Source organism: Achroia grisella, unplaced genomic scaffold (genome assembly GCF_030625045.1).
Source record: "Achroia grisella isolate CSIRO2021 unplaced genomic scaffold, CSIRO_AGI_Agris_v1 utg516, whole genome shotgun sequence".
Classification (NCBI taxonomy): Eukaryota; Metazoa; Arthropoda; class Insecta; order Lepidoptera; family Pyralidae; genus Achroia; species Achroia grisella.
The window spans coordinates 1,469,188-1,496,571 of NW_026712909.1; the positions used below are offsets into that span (position 1 = coordinate 1,469,188).

Sequence of the window (27,384 nt, forward strand, 5' to 3'; positions counted from 1 at the left end):
GCTTTCACATTACAACTGTCATATTTTTTCTCACACCCCTCACGATTTATTCGAGTCCAGGCCATTCTTTAAGTGCGCTACGCTTCTCAAAAATGCCATTCTTATCCCATTTTTAAAAGACAGCGGATACGTCGTCTCCGGTGTTGTCACCACCGAGCCTTGTAACTCCGACTGAACTTTATGACTTGATTCTATTTCGCCGGTCGATTGAATACCGACGGAAACGGTATTCTATTAACGAAAGGGGGTTCGATTTTGGGACAATTTTGTGTTAGTTTTAACCGAAGTGGTCCATTATAGTCGTGATGTGCGCGTGCGCCGCTGCGTGTTAGTTGCGTTCGAAGCACGCTCAAGAATAGCCGTCATTGCAATAGTTGCTCATCTGAAACATTTACTATTGTTCGTAAATTTTTACTTATAAACAGCTAGTAATTAACTTCGGTTATTATGTAACATAACCGAAGACGTCCTTTGATATAATTACGCACATCTTGTTTAACACGTTGCCGAAAAAGGCCTCAGTATTCTTTTTGACCGATACCGGTAAAGTCGCGTGTGTAACTATCGGTAACAATTCCCTCCTTATCATTTGGTGTCTGCCCACGCGTGATAAACGCGATAAGATTTACAAACTAAATAAGATCTAAATGTGGGTCAATAAAAAAAAGACAGTACTTGTTTTTAACTATCTGTAACTTGTTGAACGCACTATAAAGTTTTTTTGTAAACGTAATGTACGCATGAGTGATGCGCCTGCTCCGATGCAAGTGTTGCGCTGGGACTATTTTCGTACCACGGAAATAAGAGCGGCAAAAGGAGCAAAAAGCATACGACCGGCTGAAAAACTGGAGGACGCAGTGCCGCGTGTATTTCAGTCTGTTCTGGATCGATGTGTGTAACTCTTTTTCTGTGGATGTGATTTTATCTTGTGACGTACCAAAAATGAAGAAGAGAACGATATCGAAAATAAAGTCTTTATTTGGATCAAAAAAAGGTAATGATTTAAACTATAAATGAAATTTTTGTATTACATGTATAGAAACAATGCTAAAAAAAATTACCTATTCCGTCATGACATCACATATACACTGTGTGGTCGAGATTTTCAAATTATCCTTTTGCTCTAGATAATTAAGCCTTTACAGCTTATATTATATAAATATATAATAAACGGTCTATTCTAATGTATTAAAATGATTGATAGCGTTTACATTACCAAATTTCCATTTATCTTTATTATTATTTTATATAAAACCTATAATAGTAGTTAGTAGATATATTAAATGCCTCAAGTGACAGATATTTTGTGGCAGAATGAAATCTTGAAGATTTATAATGATTTTTGCGCAACGCAATCTAAGTTTTTCATATTAGTTTTTTGTTTATCGTCCGCCAAAGGAATTTAAGTGGTAGATGCAATTTCTACATGCGAGCAGCTGGGACAGGGAACATATTTTTTTAAATACAGATTCACAAGCACCCTGCGTTATTTGTGACAGCTGGCTGGAGATTTAATAATAACTTGGGCTATGGTGTGATTTTTAAAAGGGTCCATAAATTCTTAAGAGCCAAGACGTGCATTTTCAACGGACATGCTTTGTATTCCTTTTCTTGACAATAGAAATAAATTTTACTACTTATTTAGATAATAATATTATGAAGAAACATAGATTGTTTTTTTTGCAATTATGTATACAAATTACAGTAAACCAATGATCTGACGTAGGTTGTATTAATATTACATATTGATTATCTATATTAATATTCATGTTACTAGTAGGTATTTCTGATATGAAGCCTCTACATATGACCCCAACACTGAGTTGTAATTCTATTTGGTATGTTTTCATAGTGTAATGAACTAATTTACATGATTTTGTTTGAGATAACAACGAAAATATTGTACACTATCATAATAATCGATATAAACACAAGATATGCGCTATTGTATACTCGAAAAAACATTTGCTCTCCATTTTTCAGAGCGAAGTAGCTTAAATCGTTTACTATCAAAATGAATGGTAGACTGTTTTCCCTTTCGATTATAATTAGATATATAACACATTTGATTTACCAGTTTATCAACTACTATATTTTTTGAGCACATAATGACAATTTAACAATATTACATGAATTATAATATTTTCGTTGTGCTGTACAACGAAAATATTATATAGAAATTTTCTACTATAGTTAGTAGCCTAAATTAAATTATACTAGATGAAAACCCGGCTTCGCTCGGGTAGATATTTCTGTAGTCATCGGTTCTCAAAGAATATTAAAGGTAACCAAGGCATAGATTCGAAATCTTCGTTCATTGTGTTTGATAAATACTTATAACCTTAATTTCCGATTAAGGATAAACAGAACCAAAAAAATGTTACCACCTGTAGCGGGGTACACTTTTATCATAAAAAAGTGTCAAAAACTATATTTTCGCGAAACGTCAACGACACATGTCATATGTCACAGTTCTTTGTGATGGATCTTTGGCACGAACGCACGCGTAGTGTTGAATGTTTGTTAACTAGTGAAAAGATGGCGACTGCAGTTTGTTTGTCAGTGTCATTAGAATTTAACGAAATACTCCATAATCCGAATAGGTTGTCGACTCGAAATCAATATTTTTTTATGTTTTGTTATTCACATAAGGTTTCGTTCGAGTCTACCGTACCCCTTGACGGAATTATTACTATAGATTTCAGACACAAGGATCTAGACTCTGCGTTGATATTATAATATTAGTCTGGACATGTCTTTTTTTATATATACAGTATAATATAATTTAAATGTTGTCAAAAGTATTACGTTCAATGAATACAAATAACCTTTGGATGAACCTGTTCAGTTAATTAATTATTCAACGTATGTTAACTTTATGACCGTATTTGTACAGCACCTATTTGAAGGTTTATAAAAATACCTATGATCATTCAAACATAATACTTGAAAATTAGAATTTCAGCTTTAACTTTAACGTTAATTATTCGAAATTACGAACGACACTGAAACTACATTGGTAGTAACAACTTAGATTCTGTAGACAGAATCTTATATCAGGATAGATCCTGATATAAGATTAGTTCACCAGTTTTCTTTCGTTATTTTAATAATAAAACTGAAATCATAGTTTTGTAAAAATTAAAACAATTAAAAAACTGTACAAGAATTCTACCCCAGCAGAGAGTTTCGGTCGCTATTAAGAATTCCAGACTATGAAAGGCACACTAGCTACTAGGTGAGGGCACTCGTCACATGAAATGGTGTTGACTGCGATAACTCAAAATGCTGCATTTACATTTCCATAAAGGTTAAACAACTAACACGTCAAGTTAGCATAAAACGTAGCTGATAAGCACGTGGCAAGAGTTGTTAGGTATTGTATAGCCGTATTTGACTGGCCAGAGAACCTACTTCACGTTTATTGTTTTGAGTTCAGTGTTCAAGATAACGCTCTCGACGTTACATGTTTTATTTATATTTTGGTGTCAGTTTTAATTTGTTTTTCTGTTTAAATAATGCTTTGTGGTATTAGTTTTCGCCGCAAAAAAGGTAACGTAATTGCACAAATTATATAAAGCCAAAAATGTTATGTTGAACATAAAGTTAATGTTTACAATAAGTAGGTATATAATATTGACCTTTTCTGTAGGTCATTATTATGTGCCTACTATGAAATTATATTTCAAAGACATACTGTTGTTTCAGATATTAGCATAAATATTATGATTTTGTTTATATGGATTAAATACCAAATGTATCCATAGATAAAGATATCCTTATCTACAACGACTGTTTCTATTATCAAATTGTAAATTTTTTCCAAGGAATTTGAGTGGGAGTGAATTTGAAAAAACCAAAATTAGATATATTCATACAAATGTCAGAAACAAAATGCAAACTTAGTCAAAATGTCAAAAGTCTATATCGGTCCATATTTCTTGAAGAGAGTTTTCATTAATACTTTCACTGTTTTAGTTTCCCTGCCACTTTAAAACTAAACTCATTGTATAGCATATACTTGTAAACATAGTCCAGCCTGTAGAATCTTAACTGACTAGTTACATTTCATCGGAACTGTGTTTCTGCAATTGCAAAAACGTTGTGTTTAGTTAGAATACCATTATTGAGACCGCACTAGCCAAGGACTGCATAATTTATATTCAGTCGCTGCCGTACAACTTGACAATAAACAAGAATAACTTAGAGCAAAACTATTCCCACTACATTATGAATACAGAGACATCGAATAAAATTTATTTGTAATGCTTTCTCATTTGAAGAAAATGATAGATAATCACTATTGGTATTATTCATTTGAAGGTTTTCACTTGCACACATGAATATGATATTGTGCAAATGACACCCATTTGCACAATATCATATTCATCAATTCGACGTTTAGAGATATTCCGTCATTCTGTCTGTAAGGTTCACGTTATATCCGTGTGAAATTCTTATTCTCTTCACTTGGTTAGACTTTTATTCCCACTAGATGGTTCTCTCTACTATTACTTCTCTCTATCGGAGACTGTTATTTGCAACGTTGCGGTATTTTGCATAAACTAGACCTTATTGCTTTTACTTTTTTTTTTAACTTTTTTGACTTATTATTTTATACAAATATCCATAGATAACACTATTTAAGGGGGTCTTCCTATGTGATGGGTTGAAAAAATCGATTTTTTTTTTCATAAATTGCTCCCTTAACATGTCTAGAATACGGTAGTAAAGCGATTTTAGAAAATTCGAAGTCGTTTTAAAGATACAGCAGGTAAAAGAAAGAGCGGTTCGGAGCGGTGAGTTGGCAGTTAGAGACCGGGCCTATTGTGTACCGTCGGCTTTATACCTGGCCTCCCTTTTATTAATATATTTGTTTATACAAGTTTAGACACGTTTCTACAGACTTAAACAGAAATTTCTATTGTTATAATATTTTACAAAATTCTACGGATTAGCAATTCGACGCCATCCAGATTCGCTTGAAGATATGAGAAAGGAAGTTTGGGCAACGTACTATCACAAATGTTCTTCTGATGAAAACCCTCAGCATCAATTTTGTCCAGAAGGTGAAGACAGTTGGTGTAAATGGCGTAAGGCTGAAGCTAATAATGAACTGGACCAATTTCATCACGATAAACCACCTCTAATTCCGCAAGTCCAAGAAGCTATCAAACCGGTTTTCGAAGATTTATCGAAAGACGAATTATTAATTCGTTGTTTAGGAGCAGAGACACAAAACAATAACGAATCTTTGAATTCTTTGATTTGGACTTTCGCTCCTAAACATCTTCATTCTGGTCCCAAAGTTGTTGAAATTGCTAGCTACTTAGCAGTTATTATCTTTAATGAAGGTTTTCAAGGTATTTTAAAAGTTATGTCGATTATGGGATGCCCTGTTGGTCGTGAAGCCCAAGCGTATGTTGAGAAACGGGATGAAAAGCGAATCTTACGCTCTGAGCGGCGCGTAAGTGATGTCGTTAAACAAGCCAGGATTGACTCAAGAGCTGAACAATCTGCTTTAAAAGAGTTTCACGAGGAAGAGGAAGGAATACTCTATGGACCAGGTATCGCCGATTGAGAGTAAGTTGATATTTTAATAGTTTTTAACGGACTTGAAACTTTAAACGCGTTTTTCTCAAAACTGTGTTTTTCAAACTTTCCTCCATTGTATCTCAGAAACGGCTGGACCGAATTACTTGAAATTTACAGGGCACACTCAATATATGTAAACGCATGGAATGAACTATTATCAATCGAAAATTGTCAAAACTTCGATTTTTTTATAGCAAAAAACAAAAAAAAAAAACGCCTAATTTGCAACTTTTATTTCAAATGTCTATCAAAAATCCAATTTTTTTTTATATTCATTTGATTATAGGTCATTCCGTGCTTTTAAGCCTACAAATTAAAACGCCGTTTTTTTTTTTTTTTTCAGATAAGCCGATAAGCCGGAATCGTGGAGGAAGTGGGAGCTCTTTTTTTCGAGGCGGGGGTGTTCAGAGCGCTGTAACTCTAGTTTGACTGAATATTTTTAGCTGAAATTTTATATTTATACTGTCCAAATATGTGTTAATAAATGATAAAAAACTTGAAGCTCTAAATATTTACTGGTCGTAGAAAAAAAAATCCTAAAATATCCCTAAAAAACAGGCCGTCACATAGGAAGACCCCTTTAATACATTTAGCCCGGGCTTTCGAAATAAGTAAACCCTTCGACACCAAAGCCCTCATTTTGGTGTCTTTCTGAGCTATATTTTGGATAAAATTAAATCAATTGATGCAAAATAACAAACGAATGTCATTAACAAAATTAAGGTCATTGTTGATGAGCCGACAGAAACACTTGTGCGAAGATATATAATATATAATTGTTGAAAGTGAAAATTATTATGACTCCACAATAGCAAAGCAATGTCTGTTACGAGAATTAAAATTATAATCACAAAAGGCGATTGTGAAACAGTTGAAGTATGCGTTTGAATTAATTTCTAACGCTTGTATAGCGCGTTGGCATCCGAGAAGAAATTTGAGATCGCGTATTAGTTTTCATAGACGTCTTATAATACGGAATTGAACACAGCCGCAGATAGAGATAGACGATGCAAGAGTACATTGATTTCTAAATCTGTTACCACCAAACTTCTTGTTTTAATGTCACTCTGTTTATTAAGCTGTATCCGTGATTTTCTCCGCGTGGAATTTTTTTATTTTTAAAAAAGTCAATATCGGTCCCGCCATTTGAGAGATTAGCCGGAACAAACAGACAGACAAAAATTGAAAAATATGTGATTTTGGTGCATGTACCGTATTTATATTCATATGCTTGTAGTAAAGAACGGTTATTAACATTACAAACGGACACTCCAATTTTATTTATAAGTATAGATGTATAGATATATACTCCCTCCTAAAACATAATTGAAAATTCTGTTTTTATCAAATTTCTTACAAAGAGTTTGTACGGAAACTCTGTATCCAAAAGTGATTGTTAATTAAGTATTATAGCACATAATGTAGGTGCAGTAATGATTAAATATGGCTGCGGCATCTATTTACATCCATATCTGCGAAATCGACCAATACAGCGAACACATACAGATGAAACAGATTTTGAGATTTCTATTCGTTTACGGGTGCAATCCTAATATAGAAACATGAATCAATTTACTTTCCCTGTCCATTCTTAACTTTAATAGTTAATGAAAAAATCGTGTTCATATTATTACCCTCTTTTACAACACGATGACGAAGCCGTGTTATGTCCCTTGTGATCATAATGAACGTAAAAAGTAATTGTTATTATTTCTTCTTTATGATCTGTGTCGAAATTAAAAAAGAGTTATTGCTGTCTCCTTTCGATGTCTTTAATCATTATAATTATGATAGTGGATTAAACTTCTTACGTAAACAAAAGTAAAGACGTGGTCTGTCTGTTATATACTATATAGCAGACAACCGATATAGAGATATACTTTGGTTTTTGTTATATTGAGCATAGCAAGTAGCAACAATAGTAGTTATTGATGATTAATCAATGATTAATGATGGAAATAAACGTTCTCGAAAAATTCACATAAAACTCTACCACTATTTAAACAATTATGATTTGTTTATAATTACAAACTTAGCAAAATATACAAAGATATACGTATTATTACATTCCTGCATATACTTGTGTCTATTGTTACTTATTCTATAAAAAAAAAACACTGGCAAATACACTCGAATAGGATTCCGCAGTTGATCAATAAGTTGTTCAAGTCACAGTCACCGTTACCACTAAACTGTATATGTCTATATAGATATACTAATAAAACTTATGTTCGTGACTTGTCAATAGATCACTTAAACCATTATAAATTTAATCTATTATAGTTTATACACCACGTAGGTAGCTGAATTAACGCATTAATTTACATTGTACTCATTCATTCCAATTAAAAACAATATTCTCAGGTAGACAAAGGAATATTTGAAGTAATTAATTAAATTCACCAACTGGTCCTGGATTTACACTATCCATGAAAGTAACTCATGAAATACTTTCATGGATCGCGTTAATTCTGGTACACAATGTATCCTTATGTCAGATATAGAGCTCGAGAGAGAGAGCTCAGCCAAGTTCTTTGTTGTAATTTATGTGTGACTAAAACGAGTTTGTATTGTAGTATTCATTAAAATTCACTATCTTGATTTAATTCAGTCTTCACATGCATACCTAATTGAAAAGTTAAGGGGAGAGAAACAAATAAGTACTTAGCTTTTTAAAAAAATAAGGGATATTTCTAATTGCATATTAGATTTTCCAACAGCTGTATATGACAGGTCTCATTTGATGTGATTATTCAAACATTATATGCAGGAGTGTGTAATAATCAGATTAAAAAAAATAACTTTTATTTCCATAACCGTGTCCTTCGCATTTTTAAAAGTTATATTGAAACAAAAATTACACAGCTAATTTATAAAATAACCCGGGGAATATGACATAACGTCATCTACTTCTCTTCTACATCTACTTACTAACTAAGCATACTTTGAAATTAAATGCAATAGAAAACTCTTAGGCCTGTCACAAACAGTCATACTCATAAATACAAATGTTTGCATTGTGTGGAGGTCGAACCTATGACCATTGCATAGTGATACACCACCCTGTTCGTCAAATAAATGACAACTCTACGTATGGGATGAAATAAGTTTCCGTTTGCCATTCGGAATACGGCATCTAAAAATAAATAACTCTTATATGTTGACCTTTGTTTACGTAAGAGACGCGAACGAGCTAAGTAAATTCTCGACCATGTTTCTGCATGATGTTTGCATAGGTTAGTTCTCACGGACATGTTCTAAAAACAACTCGCTTCCTATGAAAGTGACATTGACGGATAAGTTGATCACGAACCACGATGTTACTTAATACAAAATTAAACAACTTTCTTTATAATCCTATTCTTATGTCCAACGACATCGTGATATGATAACATTATGATGAGAAGCTGTCAAACAGACCCGTTCTCGGAGTGTTGTCACGCAGTTGATTGGGTATCAAGATTACCATATCTATGTGTGCGTGGCTGAATAATAGTAACCTTTAACTTTATAAGATTGTAACACAATTTGTACTCCACACAGAAAATAAGTTTATATTGTAGATTGGCTCTCAGTCTACAATATAAACTTATTTTCTGTGCTATTTGTATACATAGGTATTCTTATATATATACTTATACGTATAATATTAGCTGACACGCGCAAGTTGTCTTCTCTCAAGGATTAAATTTGCACGATTTTTGGTACATTTTTTTATTAATGCTCCAATCGTATTGGCCGTATTATATAGTTAAGTACCCGATAAATATATATATATATATATATATATATATATATATATATATATATATATATATATAACAAAAAAATTCAAATGTAACTAGATTAACACTTAGCACAACTAAAAAAACAAACTCTGCAGCTATAATACTAGTTTAGATTATATTATGTTTATTTTTCTTATTTCACCAATATAATTGGAAATAGTTATGGCAACGGAAATATTACTCATTTTTGTTGCATGCTTTAAAAGTAAAGGTACAAAGGTTCAACTATTTAGTTGCAACGTTCAGCCGCAATTTTTGCTCAATTAGGAAGTAATTTTGTGCTTTATTGCGTTCTTCACGCGAATTGGAACTTCATAATTAATGTTCATAACTCAGCTACGCTTTCTTCTCAAATCAACATCATTATAATTTTACAATTATTGTCAAATTCTTTATACGTATAATTTTTCCTTTCTCTCCAATAACATAAATATCAGAAAGTAACAAATTATACATCCAAATATGTTAAATGAAATTATAATAGATGTTGACAATAATACAAGGAACCTTTTAAAGTCGGCTCTTTTCCGTTGACATCCGGCTTGATTGGCTAACAGAATATTAATAAACAGCTATAAAAAGACGACGTGACAGTTGGATCCTACAGCACGTATTTAATCCACCGTGTATTGCAGAATCAAACAACTGTAATCTGAACTAGTGGCCCATAAACATGGCATAGCGCACATTGCTGTGCATTTGTGACTGGTCTTATCTTATTAGGTGAAACGACATAGTTTTTATTGATCTTTCATAAATATCGATATTCTCCAGTTATCGCACTCGTTCCATTTCAATATTCTGTCTGAATTCAAATTTGTATCATCATGTTTGTTGTATCAAAAGTGGTTTTCGAAAGGGAAGCTATATGAAGGCATTTTAAGTATGTTCACCCTACATAGACACCTTGAGAACCCCTGTGCTAGAGCGTACCAGCCGTTGCCTTGTACTTTGTCACCCCTCAACACATTTAACTCCGCTTGTCATCTTTTCCCTACTATAAACTTTAGTGTAGACTTTGTTAGCTTTAATTGGTGCTATTCTAATGCTATGTGCATTTATACCATTATTTACTATTTTTTATTCTGACAATGTTTCATGTTATAAAATCTTTACACGTAACTATAATATTAAGACTGACATAAAATACCGTATATGAATACCTTAATAATGAATTATTTAAATTGTTACAGAAAGAAATTAAAATCTTTAGAGAACAACATTTACTTACTTTGTCATATTTTCTGCCATAAAATACTACGATGCATTAGGTACTATCACGAACAGACCATAAGAATTAGAAGTAGGTTACTAACATTACTAAAGTTATTAAGTGACTCACCATATTTTTTACACATCAACTTTCATCTGAATCAATGACCCATGTATACAACGGTATTGAGATGATGACATATAAGATTAACAGTTTATACGATTATCATCAATAGCGCCAAAAGTGTTGTACTAAAATTAAAGCTAGTAGGTACCTTGTTTTTTTTTTTTTTTTTCAAATAAACTTAATTTAAGCACTTTTGAATAGTCATAACAATTTGTTTTTTATCTACCACTCGTTCGGAAAGCTGTCTCATCACAAGAAGAACGAGCAAGAAACTTGTGTGTTGCTCTTTTAAATAATCCTTGTAAGTTTACATTTACAAGTCGAAACGTGTGAATACAAACTACCAACAAGCACTAATTTTTTGGGTCAAATATAATCATGCAATAAGATTAAATCAGTCGTAGTGATAAGAGCAGACCAGTCCCTACAAGCAGCACTCGTTCACGAGTATGACGGATGAGCCAGCCATCACTGCGCTCGACCATATTTTAGGGAGCCCATTGACCCGGCCCACCACGCCGCCACATGTCTGGACATTTTAGTGAGCATGACTACTCATTCCACACGACCACGTCACAGCTACAAAAATTACTATATGGTAGTTACAGTATTCGCACTTTACATAAGGATGCATGCGGCAATCAATACAAAAGCCGCTACGCTATCATATATCAAGAAAGCAGTATGAAAATTAAAATTATAACGTTGTCCGCAAATAAACTTATTCTTGCTATATATTGCTATCATCTATAAATTCATCTATCTTATAATAGGCTTTTTTACATAACATTTATTTAATATAAGATTTGAATTGCCTCTCTGTAAGATTTAGCGTAGACTCTGGCAGTTTATTATAGAATCTTACGCAATTACCATAAAATGAATTACTAACTTTGTGTAGACGGCATTTAGGTAAAATTAGCTTATTTTTATTGCGTAAGTTTCTACTTGTACAGTCTTTAAGTTTCTTGAAACTATCTAAGTTTTTCCTTGTATACATAATATTTTCATAAATGTACTGTGAGGCAACGGTGAGGATATTTGATTGTTTAAAGCATTGACGTAATGACTCTCTAGAACCCATACCATAAATAGAAAGTATGGCTCTCTTTTGTAAAATAAATATAGTATTTATATCGGCAGCTTTACCCCATAGCAGTATGCCATATGACATAATGCTATGGAAATAACTAAAATATACAAGTTTTGCCGTCGCCACGTCTGTTAATTGCCTTATCCTTCTAATTGCATAAGCAGCAGAACTAAGTCTACTGGCTAATTTTGAAATATGGGGCCCCCATTGTAACTTCGAGTCCACTGTTATTCCTAAAAAAACTGTATCATTAACAAAATTAACTATTTCATCATTAAGCAATAGCTGCGTATTTACTTGTTTTACATTACGCAGCGTGAATTTAATGCACTTAGTTTTGTTGGAGTTCAATAATAAATTATTACATGTGAACCAATTTAGTATAGCAGAGATAGCATAATTTACATCGTCTAATTGATTACATTGGCGACCAATTTTAAACACTAACGAAGTATCATCCGCAAATAACACTATATCTGCAACTTTCTCTACCATGTAGGGAAGGTCATTTATATAAATTAAAAAGAGAAATGGGCCTAATATTGAACCTTGAGGAACGCCCATTTTTATATTAGTTCCCTTAGACTTTACACCATCAATATCTACAGTTTGCACCCTATCCTCTAGATAAGTTTTCATTAGACTTAGGTCATTATCTCTAATACCATAATATTTGAGCTTGTACAAAAGTGTTTCATGATCTACGCAATCAAACGCCTTCGACAAGTCACAAAAAACGCCGAGAGCATCCTGTGAGTTTTCCCATGATTCGAATATATGTGTAATAAGCGCTACACCTGCATCAGTAGTAGACTTGCCGGCAGTGAAACCATATTGCTGACTGTGAAGCAGTCCGTTATCCCTGAAGTATTTTAACATTTGGTTAAACATAATCTTTTCAAATACTTTACTTAGAACTGGCAAAATAGAAATTGGTCTATAGTTGCCTAGCTCAAATCTATCTCCAGATTTAAAGAGTGGAATTAATTTGCTAAATTTCATTAATTGAGGAAACACGCCATTACCAACACATTTATTGAAAATAGTAGCTAGATAAGGAGCAACAATATCTATGAATGAACTAACTACTTTAACTGACATGTCCCAGAGATTTTACGGATTTTTTAAATTTAACTGTTTGAATATTTTTTGGTGGATGGGAGCTAGATACTATCACCAAAAGTTATTTAGGCCGGTTGTGGCTCGCGGTGGCGGTTAAAAACTCTTCTGCTACAAATTATACAACATGAGCATCCTGGCTCAGGAGAAATATAGTTACCTTGTTTTTGTTTTGTAATAAAGCATTGGTAAGGTTTTAATTTTCCACTGATTTCAACGAACCTGCTATACTGTTCAAAAATTGTAGTAATATTTAGGATATCAACAACAACCGCAAAGAAAGTTATCTGTTTAGAGATTACATAGCAATAAGATCACTTGTACTCACTTTTTTATACTCAATACAACTAAACTAATTCGCTGGTGTAAAAAAATATTTAACTTAACAAACAAATATTGTTCTCTTTGATATTCGTCAAAAGGTATTCATTTGAAAAATACATCTTTCTGAAACGATTCATGACAATGATTAGATCATCATGATACCTATATGTTAGATCATGACTTCAATATTTAATTCCATTAGTTACGGGACCCTAAAATAAATTGTTTTTATTAGTGAAAGTAAAATAACCTTTCGGGTCGTGACTTTAGTGTTGCTGTCATTTTATCTAAATCTTATCTGATACAAAAGAAAATTAAACAAATTGCCTGTTTTATCGTGGAGATCCAAACATTGTTTAAGTTACTTCCAATCAAATGATTGTGAGTTCTATTGATTCTACTTTTCTTATGTATTATATTTCAGCAATAATTAATACATAAATTTCATAAATAACAAAACAAATCGACCCTATTATAATTAAGGACCCAACAAACACTGGTCCAATTATACCCATAAAACTGTTTACTAAGATTTACATACTGAATTGGTAATCACTAATCATTGTTTAAATAATGTATTTTAACCATTTATACTACAATCAAGTCTGCTGACATCGCGACAGACAGCGATTCACTTGTTAGCAATTATGGTCGTTAATAGGGTTGTCAATCTTAAAATATTTAGCCTCGTGCAAATAAATCAGAAATCTGATAACATTTCGTACAATTAGTTCGATTTGTCTCATTAACTTCGTACATTATAGTATTTTATCCATATTCGTAGGTTATGAGGGGGAAAATGTATCAAAGGCCAATCTCGTTGTTCTATGTGGCATCCCTGGTCATTAAGAAGAACTTGTAGCAATCTGTGTTCATTGCACGTGTTGTCTATGTACTCGTGTAATGCGGCGTGCAGTGTATACAAAAACTCTGAACGTAGAGTTAGACAGTCCTGTATGCTTAAACTATCATATTTTTTTGTATTTTCCCTCTATATATAAGCAGAGTTATTAAAACGAATCACTTATTTAAAGGAATATTTAGTACAAATAAGAAAACAGTGTAGGTATGTATTCATGGTATAAGCTCTTAAAAATTAATACTTCTATTAAATATTAGTATGACTTTTATATCTACTACTATTCAGGCACGTAAAATCCAGTGAATATTATCATATTCACATAATTTATATTTATATCTGCCTACTTACTTTAAATTTGATTTCCTAATACATTTGTCTTAAAAATATTGATGTAATCTATGTTATAATATTATAAATCGTGTTCACATATTATATTATATATTATAACGCTATGGTTATATTTTATCGTCTCTCGATATATTCAAGGTCACAATACTCGTTTGGGCAGTCCTAATTATAAGGTAATAAAATATTTCAATAATATTATATCGTATTTTATTTTATTTGAAAATTATGTTGTACCTATATTAATACCTCAAAAAATCAATATACATTAATTTACATATAAAAATACTCGACTACGAACTACTAAGAAAATTAGAGGTATATCTCTAAAACAAAAGTAATTTATAAGAATCTTAGTAGGTACGTACGACGGAAAGTATATATATATATATATATATATATATATGATATAGTAGTAGTAGTTAACTGCGACATTGTCCGATTTAATTTTGAGATAAAAAGCAGCCTATTCATTTCTTATAATACAATGTGTCTGTCTATAATGTCTGTATAGATCTTTATATGTATCTTTAAGTCAAACATTTAAGATCCGCTTATTTAAGTAGTTTCCTAGACAAACATCGAGACGCGAAATTTTTATATGCTGTAATAAGGAGGTAGAAGTAAACATATATAAAGGCAAAGAATGCTGATCTGCGCCTGCTTGATCATTTATGAATGTGATTATTACTTACGGAAAGGAAGCGGCCACTTAGCGTCTACTTAGTATTAATTAACAGGAACTCTGCTTCGGTCTGTTTATATTATTGACTGCTATGTTCCTGTATCTAACAGTCCTAAATAGAATGGAGGGGGTTTGTTAGTACTGAGCCTTTAGCCAGGTTAACCTCTAGGTGTAAAAAAGCGTTGTTTGGGTTGATACTTCACTTTACCTTATTGTCTTCTACTGGATCACTGCCAGCGTATACCATTAGTCTCAGTCTGCATCATTTTACATTCATCCTTAAAAAACGGAGCTACATATATATGATTATATTATAGTTTACTTATATTTATCAGTATATAATTATGCATTCTGATATGATTATACTGATGATACTGACTTAACGATGATTAGGCTTTTGAAGATAAATAAAACTCGGAAGACCTCAACTAATTTGCAAAACTATTCAATTTATTCTGTTTATATGGCCTGAATTTAAACCTACTTTCTAACAACAAGCATTCTCAGCTTGTTCGTTTCTTGCATGTAGGTAAATGTAATCTGTTTGGAATTTATAGAGTGCGTACTAAATTGATCTACTAAAGGTCAAAAGTTATACAACCTTCTATAAGATTTTTTCCATGGAAATATATCGTTATTATCCGCTAGGAAAATCCGACCATAAAGGAAGAAAGACTATAAGAGTAAATTCTAAAAAAAGTGCCTATGTTTTTATTTTTAGCAGTTTGCTATCCAAAACGATACCAAGAAAGGGTTATTAATATTGAAGCCTTTGTCTTACTTTTATAATATGGCTTACAAATATTTCTCACTCCACAGCACCCAAAACTTCTATATTCTAAAGGTCAGGTAAGCCCCGATCCACGCCTCCCACATATTTTAATTCATTCACGATTGATACAAGTTTATAAATATTACATCACCTCGGTGATTCGAAAAGTTTACGTGTAATATAGCATTTTTTTAAATATTATTTTGTTATACAGGAGATCGCGTGACCTAGGTTATAATTACCTAATCAATATAGAGGTAGTGGCTAGTGGCGGTTTGCGTCATATTTATACGACATGCCCTTGTTTTTTAGGTTCTTCTCTTTTTAGGTTCTAAATTTGACTACATTATTTTGTATATTATGCAATATTTTCGGCAATTCCAAATCGACTTTCTGATAGTTCACTAGTTCACTCCACCACTACGCCTTTCCTCAGTCTATATATTATATCAATATTTCGAGTAAAGAAACTTTCTGCAGTGGGCCACAACTAGGGTATATAATTTTTTATAAAAATTGGTCAAACCTTTTAGGAATCGTCCTATAAGAATCTACGTGTTTGTTATCAAAATATCGATTTTGATAACAAACACGAAGATTCTTATACATTAGATATATACCAATAATATGGACTAATGATGTTAAGCATTGTAAGAGGCACGCTTACTTGCAATGCAAGATGTTAAGTTGATTCGTAACTCTTTAGTAACTATAATAAATAGGTAACGTACCCACTATTAAATTATTAATTAACATTTTTAATATTTCAGCCAAACGGCAACTCCAACAGCAGCAATCGTCGAAATCTTCACGGTCACCATCGCCAGAGGTTGAGCGAGCCGCGTCGCTCAATGACACATTCCGGCCACTGCCGCGGACGCCGCCCCCGACCCGGGCGGGGCCGCCGCCCTCGCCGCCGGTGCCCACGCATCCGGTAGCCCCTGTCGCACCTGAACCTTCCGCGCCGCTTCCACTTTTACCTTGCCAAGTATGCGGTCGTACCTTCGTACCGCAGTCTCTGGCGAAACATGTCAAAATATGCGAAAAGATGACTGTGAAGAAAAGAAAGACCTTCGACTCGTCCAGACAGAGACGGGAGGGTACGTTTTTTGTTAACATTCGTTACTAATCAATGTTTGTTTTGGGACATTTTGGTTAAGGTGATGGGGTTTACTAATGCTCGTACTGTTATTATATAAATGATTATTTTAAATTATTTAGGTATATTGTGTTGAATTTATCAAATATTTCTATTTATTGATATAAAGTATAAGTACATATTTATATGGCGTGAAATTAATTTGAATTATTCTTATTATTTTCGTTTATATTTTTAAACGCTCATTGCATTTTATTGTTTTATAAATGAGTATTATTTAAGCATGTAATGTTAGTTTATTGATGAACATTTTGTTTTTGTGGGTAATAAGGGCTGACTCCGGATGGTGTTAACTGTGGTGAGTGGGTGGTCTGTTTGCGTTACACTTAGCATTTGCTTCACATTTCCCTAATAAACTTGTATCTAGACTTGCTCTGTGTAAATTTTTCACTAACAAAAGTCCATGTGCACTATGTCTATAACTTTTTAATTTAATATAAAATAAAAACATTAATATATTTTAGTAACTAATATATACTAGGTACACTAACCAGTGTTACACGCGACTTTATCTGCGTCATTGATACTAATCATTAATCTGAATATTAAATAGGATATATATATCTTCACTCTCAAATAATAGGTGTATCTGAAATTTCATAGTCTTACGCCATACAAAAATTATACATACGTTCACATTAGTAGAGATAATCAATAAAAATTGAGTTATTCTAGTAAACGTGGCACAGATATTGAGACAAAAGATATATAATAAATAAAATTTGATCTATCAGTAAAGTAATCAGTAAATAGATAATTGCAATGTCCTACATGGATGGGGCAATATGTTACTTGCATATAATACATATGTAAATCGTGCATTGTGACAAATACAGTGTCCCAATATTAACGTGGACCCTATTTACATAAATTATCTATAAGTATATTTGTGTACTATTTAGCAACGCCGCCCACCGTGGATCGTCTTACTAAACAGCTATTAGGAGCCAGGTTTCATTTGACTAATTAGATAATTTGAAATGCATGGCTTGTGTCTGTCACGTTATTACATTGTGTGAGGTATGAAATGTGTTGGTCTAATAATTTCAATATCACTCTTCATCATCATTGAATTAACTTCTTTGCTAGACACACTAGATTAAAAAGCCATTTAGCTTTTTAATAACATTTATTTTCAAACATTAATGTGTATTTGTTTCTTGAAATGTGACAATAATATCTTCAAACACTTAGTGACTTATTAAATAGTCATTCCGTTCTGTCAGAAATTTTTCTTACTAATTGCGAAATGCGGGTTATTAATGTTCACATAAATTGTACCTGACTGCAATAAATAACCAGTATTAAACATTTATACGAAATTTTTCAATTCAAAATGACAGTATAATATAAATTTTATGATATTTAATATTAGGTACAGATATATAAAATTAAATTAGTGACCAATCAGTTTATGCCTATAATACATAGAATGCAGATACAGAAATTCTTATTTATAATCATTCACTACACTATGTAAATTTACTGTTAACTACTAACTGCTGATAATGATACCGTTATGACGTTACAAATCTAACAAGATTATTTTCTAGGTGTGTGATAAGGCATATCATTATGAATACTATATAATTTCCAGGTACAGATCTGGAACAGTATTTGCCAAAGAACTTTGGTCTTCCAGAAAACAGCCCGTTCCTAGAGAAGAGTCCACCTAACACTGCCAAAGTGACGCCAAAGCCGAAAACACAATCAATCAGAAGCGCTATCACAAAGGTTTTAATTACGTTTAAAATTGTACTTTCGTCTGAAATATGTACTCTGTATAGTAACATTTTTAAACCTAGGTTTCTTACTCTATGATTTATATTGAAGTTCCATAACCATTAGCGAACGAAATAGAATAATTTTTAGTTTTTATCAGATTTCATTTTTCGTACGAGGTTTTAGAGGTTAGCCTTGCGTATCCATCTGTGCAGCCAATGGCTGAGCTGCAGAAATGTCCGTACTGTGCGCGCGCGTTCGGACCGCGCGCATTCGAACGACACGTGGAGTGGTGTGCCGACAAGGCCAAGATCCTGCCCGTAGCTCCTACCGCGCCGCCGCCACATCTGGCCGATGCCAAGCTGCGCCTTCACGCCCGCACCCAGTACAAGGCGCCCCCCGTTCGCACACGCAGGTAACTCTATATACCTATTATCTAATTTAATTATGTATTGTATAACTTAAAATTGAACTAGAATGAACTAATAAGAAAAAAAATCAATTTATTTTACCTTATGAATATTTTCAAAGTTATGTAGTACTTTACATAGGACGCGTTGTCGAAATGATTTCTATAGTTATTTCTTCAAATAATGATAATTGTGCTTTACTTTTTCATTATGAAATATTATGTACAGTTAATATGAACAGAGTTAAGTAATATGTACAATAACGTTCATTACATAAATTAAATTTAGACGTTTTGTTGCTGGATATGTCGATTCTCCACCTTAGTGATTTTCACCCATAGACATTTAAAACACCCAGACCAATACCAACAATCATAATAATAACTACAAATGTTTCTATCTTGACCATTAGAAGTAAGACTTTGTGCTAAACACTTGACAGCAAGACAGCAGACTATCGATGCCGTTAATAAATGAAAGAAATACTATGTTCCAGATCATCTCAGTCTCGTGACAAAACGTCTAACAGTCGATCAGCGTCCGTGGATTCATCGCGCGGTGTCTCCCCGCCCCGAGAACATGGCGACTACAAACACGGGCGGACTAGAGCATCAGGTATTCAAATTAAAATTCTTGTTCAACATTTAGTCCATTATCTTTTAAGAAATTTGAACATTTATATCAGTCACAGGGAACACAATTTTTTTTTATTCATATTCATATATGATATATTATTAAAAAAAAAACAAAATCCTATATACAACATAGTCTGTAAAGTTTCCTAATGCCTCGCGTTGGCTTTATTTTTCTAGGTTATTGACTTTCTGACTTCTTTTTTTTTAATAACCATTGTTATTTAGGTCGTCGGTGCTTTTTACTATATCCATATTAGGTAAAGATATAAAACCGACCGAGGGCCGTGAAATGTAATGCTCTATATATAGCTCATCGAATCAGATACCACAACATAAGTTATAAATCACTATTAAAAATCCGACCCTGCAGTACGACTCTTTATAATAACTAAATCATTATTTTCAGAATCCCTATCGAGCAATGATTGCCCTGATGATCCGTCTCCTCATATTCCAGTTATAAGAAATTCGCGAAGTACCCAGAAAAATTCTACGGGAGACGCAAATGTCAAAGCAAGACAAGCCAGACTCGCGAGAGATATTAGCAGCTCTAGGTAAACTAATAATTTTATTTACAGTAAAGTCCCTATAACACGGTTACTGTTACAACACGTTTTCAAGTCCCTCGTTTTTATAACATGTTTTATTTCCTAGTTTATTTCTGCCAAATTTATAATGTAGTGCGGTGCTTATCCTCAACACTGTAGCGTTATATATGTGGTGATGAGGTGGCGCTACATAATATATTATTTATTGTAGTATGTAGGTGAGTATACCGGTAAAATGATTGTATTATTTATTAGACATTATTAAGTTTATTGGCAGTGTGCTACATGGTTTATTAGTAACGCGTCCAGTCGACGCGGAGTCGGGACGTAGACTGATTTTACACTTAACTTAAATCTATGTTAGTGGAGACGTAAACTAAGGGAAGGGTCTCAAGTGTACAGAAATATTACAAGTGTGGGCACAATAATTTATCAGGTAAAATTTGATCATTCCTCTGAACAAAATAGTCCAGTTTTATTACACGTTAATCCGCTGTCAGATAAACCCGACAGCGAATTAACATGTAATAAAACTGTTTTTGGAGTTATATATTTGAAAATAATTGATTTTTTAGTTACATATGTACAAGTTTTTTATTTAAAAAGTAGTTATTTACTTCTTTTTTTGAACGACCAGCATGACTTCAACTATGTTTACCTATGTTAACAATTACTATAACTTGCAAGAAGTTCAGGTATATAGTGTTGATTTAATTATTGGTTGCCACGGCATGCGTAAATATAATTTACAGAAGTTTTATTTTTTATTTTATTAAGCTATGAACGAAATATATATGTTTTATTAAAAACACTTTTATTTCGTTCATAGCTTAATATTCCATTTAAACCCGCAGTGAAGAATTGAATCATTCTTCTCGTACATAACGCATTATACGCTGACACACCAGCACGTTATACGAGAATGCTCGTACAACGCGGAGCTATTATACCGTGTTATAGGGGATTACTGTATCAGCTGTTAACTGAACCTATGGTAGACAATATCCTTATAGTTTATTAAAAGCTAAATAAGGGGAAAGGAAAGAAGTAATTTATGTAATTTTTGTCTTACTACATTTTACGATGATAATTATCGTTCCTGTCTCCTTGTTTGCAATAAATCCATTCTATATAACTTTCCTTCCTTTCCTCTATTATAGAAAACCCCAAGAACGCTATCCATCATCACCTGTCCAACAAAGTAAAACCGAGCCAAATATTCGTAAATTTTACCCTGAATGTCGAAATAAACAAAGAAATAAACTGAGCATCAATAAACAGCAGAAACTAACAAAAATAGAAGATAATGTCAATAAATTTAAAGAACAAACGCTGAATAAAAGAAACAACGTAAAAACCGTGAACAAAATAGCTGAAAGAAGTCAAATACCTATACATACTAAAATTAATAGAAATGAACCAATTAGAGAAACAAGAAAGCAAAACAGTGATACAAATATTTGTGAAGAAAGTAGTAAAGACTCGGAATCAGTAAAACATGCCAAAGATAAATCAAACAAAGCAATACCAGATGAATCTAAACCAACAATCAATATAAAGAAAAAATATATATCTGGCGTGAAATCTAAAGAAAGCACTGTGAGAATTAATAAAACCCAGAAAACTAATAAACTGGTACAAGAATCTAGTTTGAGATTAGACAGTCTTGAAGAATCTCTACCGTTTAATAATGAAAAAAAATGTCATTCAATAGGAATTAACACTGAACTTATCTGTCCGTGTATTCCTTGTATAATATATGAATACCCAGAACAAAAGAAGTCAAATAAACGAAAAATTAATAACGGAGCTAATGTAAAAGTTTCACTAGAAATTGACCGTTATGTATCCGAACCAAAAATAGAACTATTATATAAAAATTTAGCTATTGTATGCTCTTCTGATTTACAACTTACAGTTGATTCAGAGATGGAATTACATTCGCACAATAAGGAACCACTAGCTGTCTCTCATATAACACCATTTGCGACAGCAAGCGACTGTGAAAACGTTACTTCAAATAACACTCAGTTTACTTATCAGAAACGTGAACTGCAAATAGAAAATAAAGATATTTATCAGATAAAGTACTTAAAAAATTTGAGAAAAAGAAGCAGTAATTCTGATGAAAACTGTTGTAAAATAACGCGTGATCATTCAGCTAAAAATTTTGAAGATGAAATTGATATAAGCAGTTTTGAAAATTATGATGGTTCCAATGATAATAAATCTTTCGACAATAACGTGGGCCGACATGGGAGTAGCGACACTTTCACAAAGTTCACAGAAAATCCCCATGATTTAGAAGAATTCATAAATATAACTAACACTATGATAAGTAATGAAACTGAAGAGAAAAAATTTGATGTGGAGATGGACATTGAAAATTTGCTTACACCAAAAACAAATTCTATCGAAGATATTAACAAAGATATTTCAAATAACGTGTTTTCAGAACAAGATAAATGTAATGTTTCGGACGTCTTTGCAGTACTTAAAAATAATTTAAAGGAGTTACTAGGAGGCTCTAGTAAAAATGAAATTAATAAATATAATCGGAATATGATAAATGTAGAGGAAATTCATGAAAGCAGGAAAGTTTGTGATTTGGAACACATAACTGTATATGAATTAAAACATTACGAACAAATTCAGCGTGAAAAAATTGATTTATTTAAAGATGTCTCAGTAGTGTTTAAGTTACCATCTATAAGCGACAACAATAAATCAGAAAAGACAGTAATGTGTAATAAGAAAAGAATGCAAAGAATATACAGAGCAAATAGAAAATATAATATGTTAAGTCACCAAAGCCGGGGTAATACGTTCATTGTAAAAAAAGATCATGAAGATAGTGATAATCAATCAGCTACATCTGAAGCACCACCTCTCAAGTTACCTCGTATTACACTTAAGAGGTTAGAGTCCTTCAATCCCTTAAACCACATCCTTGGTAACAAATTCTTTGTTATCTGTAAGCATGTAATGTGAAGTAAGGTAACATGTAATGTAATGTATGTATTTAACATTTGCAAATTACATTTTCAGGCTAGATGACAATTACGATCCATTTGTATCAGCTGCTAGACAAATGAAGGAACTTATGTCTTCAGATACTAATATTCCTCAAAAACTTAAAAATTCTTCCAAAGACCATAACCGAACCCTTCCTATACTCCGTCCTGCTAAAGAAAAGTCACTTTCATACTTGCGAATTACAGATAATACCAAAATGATGAAAGATACTCTTAACAAAACCTACCAAAAAACTCCTACATTACAAAGAATGAAATCATTTGGTAGCTCCAACAATGATAATACAAACAGCACGATAGGTAGTAGATGTAGTTCGTTTAGATTAAATAAAAACGACAAAAAGCCTAGTCCGAAAATAAATACTACATTCAATAAATCGAGCAAAGAAAATGTCAGTACCATAGACAAAACCTACTTTAATCGTAACAGTAGTTTAAATAGGTCCTTTTCGAGTTATACCGCGTCTAATTATAGTACACCGAAACCAAAAGATAAAATTCCAAAAATAGCGACTTCTATGTATCATAGTTTTCAAAGAAATACAATTAAACAACCAGTTAAATTAGATAAAATAAAGCATATCGAGGACAAAAAAGACTTTGTTAATCTTGATATAATTCTTACAGATACCGATAATTCTTCCATGACAGACAGTAATTACATTGATCCGAGACTTATTAATGAAAATGACAATTTACCCATAAATGTTAACACTATTTTAAATAACCCTGATATCATAAGTAGTATGGAATCGTTACTAACTACAGAGAATCTGCCCGCAAAATTCGAATCTTTTAATACTAGTCATCAAAATAATAATAATAATGAATACAACGATGTTGTACAGTCAAAATTTAAATATATTAGTAGTGAAAATAATAATTTTTCAAACCAAATTACTACTCCAACAATAGATGATTTAAGTGCACAATATGATAAAATAATGACGTCTTTAGAACAAAGTATAGCTTCGAAGACATCCATCAGAGATGATGATTCTTTATGTGAGGACTTTGATCTTGAAGAATTCATGACTTCTTTTGATGATGAAATAAATAAACAAAAAGTAGAAAAACGAACATGCAGCTCAACAACTAGAGTAGTAAAACAATCAGAGCTGGTTGATAGTAATAGAACACCAGAATATGATAGCATTAACCCTTCCCCTAAGATAGTAAAAAGTAGTAGTAATGGGATGATACCAGTTAACAAGTCTATGTCTCTTAATTTTAGCAGTAACAATATCGTGAGTGAGAGTCTCTTCCCATCCTCTGTAAAACGTTCCACATCCCTCCTTGATTCCATTCAAAGGAAGAACGCACCTAAAGGTGAAACTGTAAAGAACCGCAATAAAGTGGATCAATTGGAACAAGACATAATGCAATCTCTAAAAGATTTAGACAAATTTTACGAACCTGAAAGAAACGAAAATAATCAGACACCTAAGGAAACGGCAAAGTACAATACTCCGGTTCATAACGGTACGGCAAAACGGATGGATACACGCATCAAATCCGAGAAGAAAATCAAGAAAAATGAAAATATTTGTAATGGAAACTATACACCTAATGGCAAAACCAGTAACGATTCTGCCTATAGCAGGTTAGTCAGGTAAACTTATTTCCATATAAGGGATTAAAAGCAATTATTGTTACTTAATATAAAACTCCTGATCCTATAAAAATTATGAAAAATAAAATTTTATACACTTAATTACAGCTTGAATAGAATATCCCCTTCGAAGCTATCACTGTGTAATTCAAAAGAGCCAAATGGTATTACGTCGCTTGAGCAAATCCCTGCTGGATTAGATTCCAGTGGTAGTCACAAGGAAGATGTCCGATCAGTCTCTAGTGAGGAATTCCTCGCCATGGAGCGTTCCGCTGAAATCGACGAAACCCTTTCACCGCTGGATATGCATACATCTTACAAGGAATTAGACAGTAATACTGTTAATGGTAATGTTTCACTTTATTATATTAATTAATAATAAACCTAAACGTTCAGTTTGTTCACAGATAATTTGTTTCTATAATTTTTACAATTTATACGGAAAGGATTTCTATATTTTTTGTATTCATTTTAAAGGAATGTCAGAATTTTTCGTACTAAACATCCCCATCAAATGACTCGACAATATTTGTTAGTTTCCAATAGAAATTACCCATTGAATAGAAAACAAATTTCATTAATATATAAGTTAATGTTTTATATTTATATTTGATACCCCCCCCCCCCCCCACACACAGCGAGCTATTAGTTCTAGTATTTTGTAAATTTTAGAGAAACGAGCTAATTCTCGCACATCATGGCGACGCTGCGGGAGTGGAGGCGGCGGACAACTTAGCTCTAGTGGGTCGGAAGCATCCCTACAACGGCGCGAAGCGGTAGCACCACGCTTCTCACGGTTCTGCCATGAATGCGGTAGTAAATTTCCAGTCGACACGGCCAAGTTCTGCATTGAGTGTGGTGTAAAGAGACTTCTAGTTTGAGATGACTGCTTGAGTTTCTTCTAGTCTATGATAATATTTTTATGGATACCGATCCCGCGTGCTCAAATGTGACACATTGGCAGGCACCCGTACATTACGAAGACATAAGTATGAAATAAGGCGATTGGCTTATCGTGATTTGTGACAAACTTACCAGATATGATGATTTCAAGAGGGGCCACATCAATGTTACTGCCAATATTGTAGGCAGTCCCCATTAGTCTTGTCACTATATCATCTCCCCCATCGTATTTTAGTGTTGTTCTTCGAAAATTATAAATCGTAGATCTGTTAGAGGCAGCTGTTTAATATGTTAGAACTGTTGTGTCAAGGAAGCTAAAATGATACAATACTGATTATTTTTCAAACTTGACGAAATATCACATTGATATGGAAAAATCTGCAGTAAACCTCTCATTTTTATTTTAATTACAATTGTCGTTTATGGTGTACTTCAACCTACCGCACGTTATACCAAGATTAATAAAATTGGAGTGCAGTAATTTTGTCTATGTAGTTATATAAATGTTAGAGACCATAGAAATATTGCAATGAATGTGCTCTCAAAATTGGATTATATCTAGATACTATATAGTATATAAATAGAACTTGTCATTTGTAACCCAAATATTTGTTGTGTGATTTGTGCACAATTAATATATTAAGAGAGAACACAATATTCTATAATAATTCTGAATTTAATTTATTAATTAAAAAATAATTTTCTTTGCAAGATATGAACAAAAAGTGCCTGGATATTTATTGTAATTATACCTGCACAAAGTGTCTATTGGGCCATTATATTTATTAATGTACAGAAAATATTATGGACTATTTTAATGTGCTGCTTGCTTAAATAATTAATATATATTTAAATTTTCTTTTAAATATGTTACCAAGTTACTATTACTAATTTGTGCCTTTCTTATGTAGCAAGAGCAAATAATAATTGTATCTGTTAAATGTAAGTAGTTATCCAAGACTACTGGCCAGATCTGTCGTCGATTATTTTAAGTATCTGTGATAAATGAAGGAAATGTTTGGTAAATCTAAATTGTCTGTATTAATTTATTTTATTATTAGCACTGCATGAATTCCAGAGTGCCAATTTGTTATTTTGGGAATGGAATTTGTCCGTTTTTATTGACAAAACATTTTTTTATAGAATATATTTATTATTCTTATGTAACATTTTCAAGGATTTCCAGTCTACAATGTAGTTGGCCATTTAACAAGACTGATTTTATTTTCAAAGTTTCGAACTATGAGTAATCCTTAGTTATTGTTGTATATTGTTTTAATAAAATAACAATTTATCATGTAATAAATTAACATTTTTTAATAGTTTTTGTTTTAATTACCTATCCTCAAATATATATGAATATAATAATAATCATTTTATATATGTATTAAGACAACTATAGTTCAGTATGTTAATAAAAAAATTATAGATTTACAAT

At 32.4% G+C, this 27,384-nt stretch overlaps 1 protein-coding gene across 1 annotated transcript; it reads left to right on the top strand.

Annotated features, from left to right (window-relative positions):
- The first annotated feature begins 349 nt into the window (after positions 1–349).
- LOC131847132 (repetitive organellar protein) lies at positions 350–27,379 on the top strand. Its single transcript, XM_059196598.1, has 11 exons — positions 350–994; positions 16,693–17,022; positions 17,353–17,379; positions 18,679–18,815; positions 19,019–19,218; positions 19,710–19,828; positions 20,255–20,402; positions 21,557–23,314; positions 24,666–25,043; positions 25,152–25,390; positions 25,716–27,379. The coding sequence occupies exons 1-11, from the start codon at positions 943–945 to the stop codon at positions 25,922–25,924; spliced, it is 3,597 nt and encodes a 1,198-aa protein (XP_059052581.1). The 5' UTR covers positions 350–942; the 3' UTR covers positions 25,925–27,379.
- Positions 27,380–27,384: the final 5 nt, after the last annotated feature.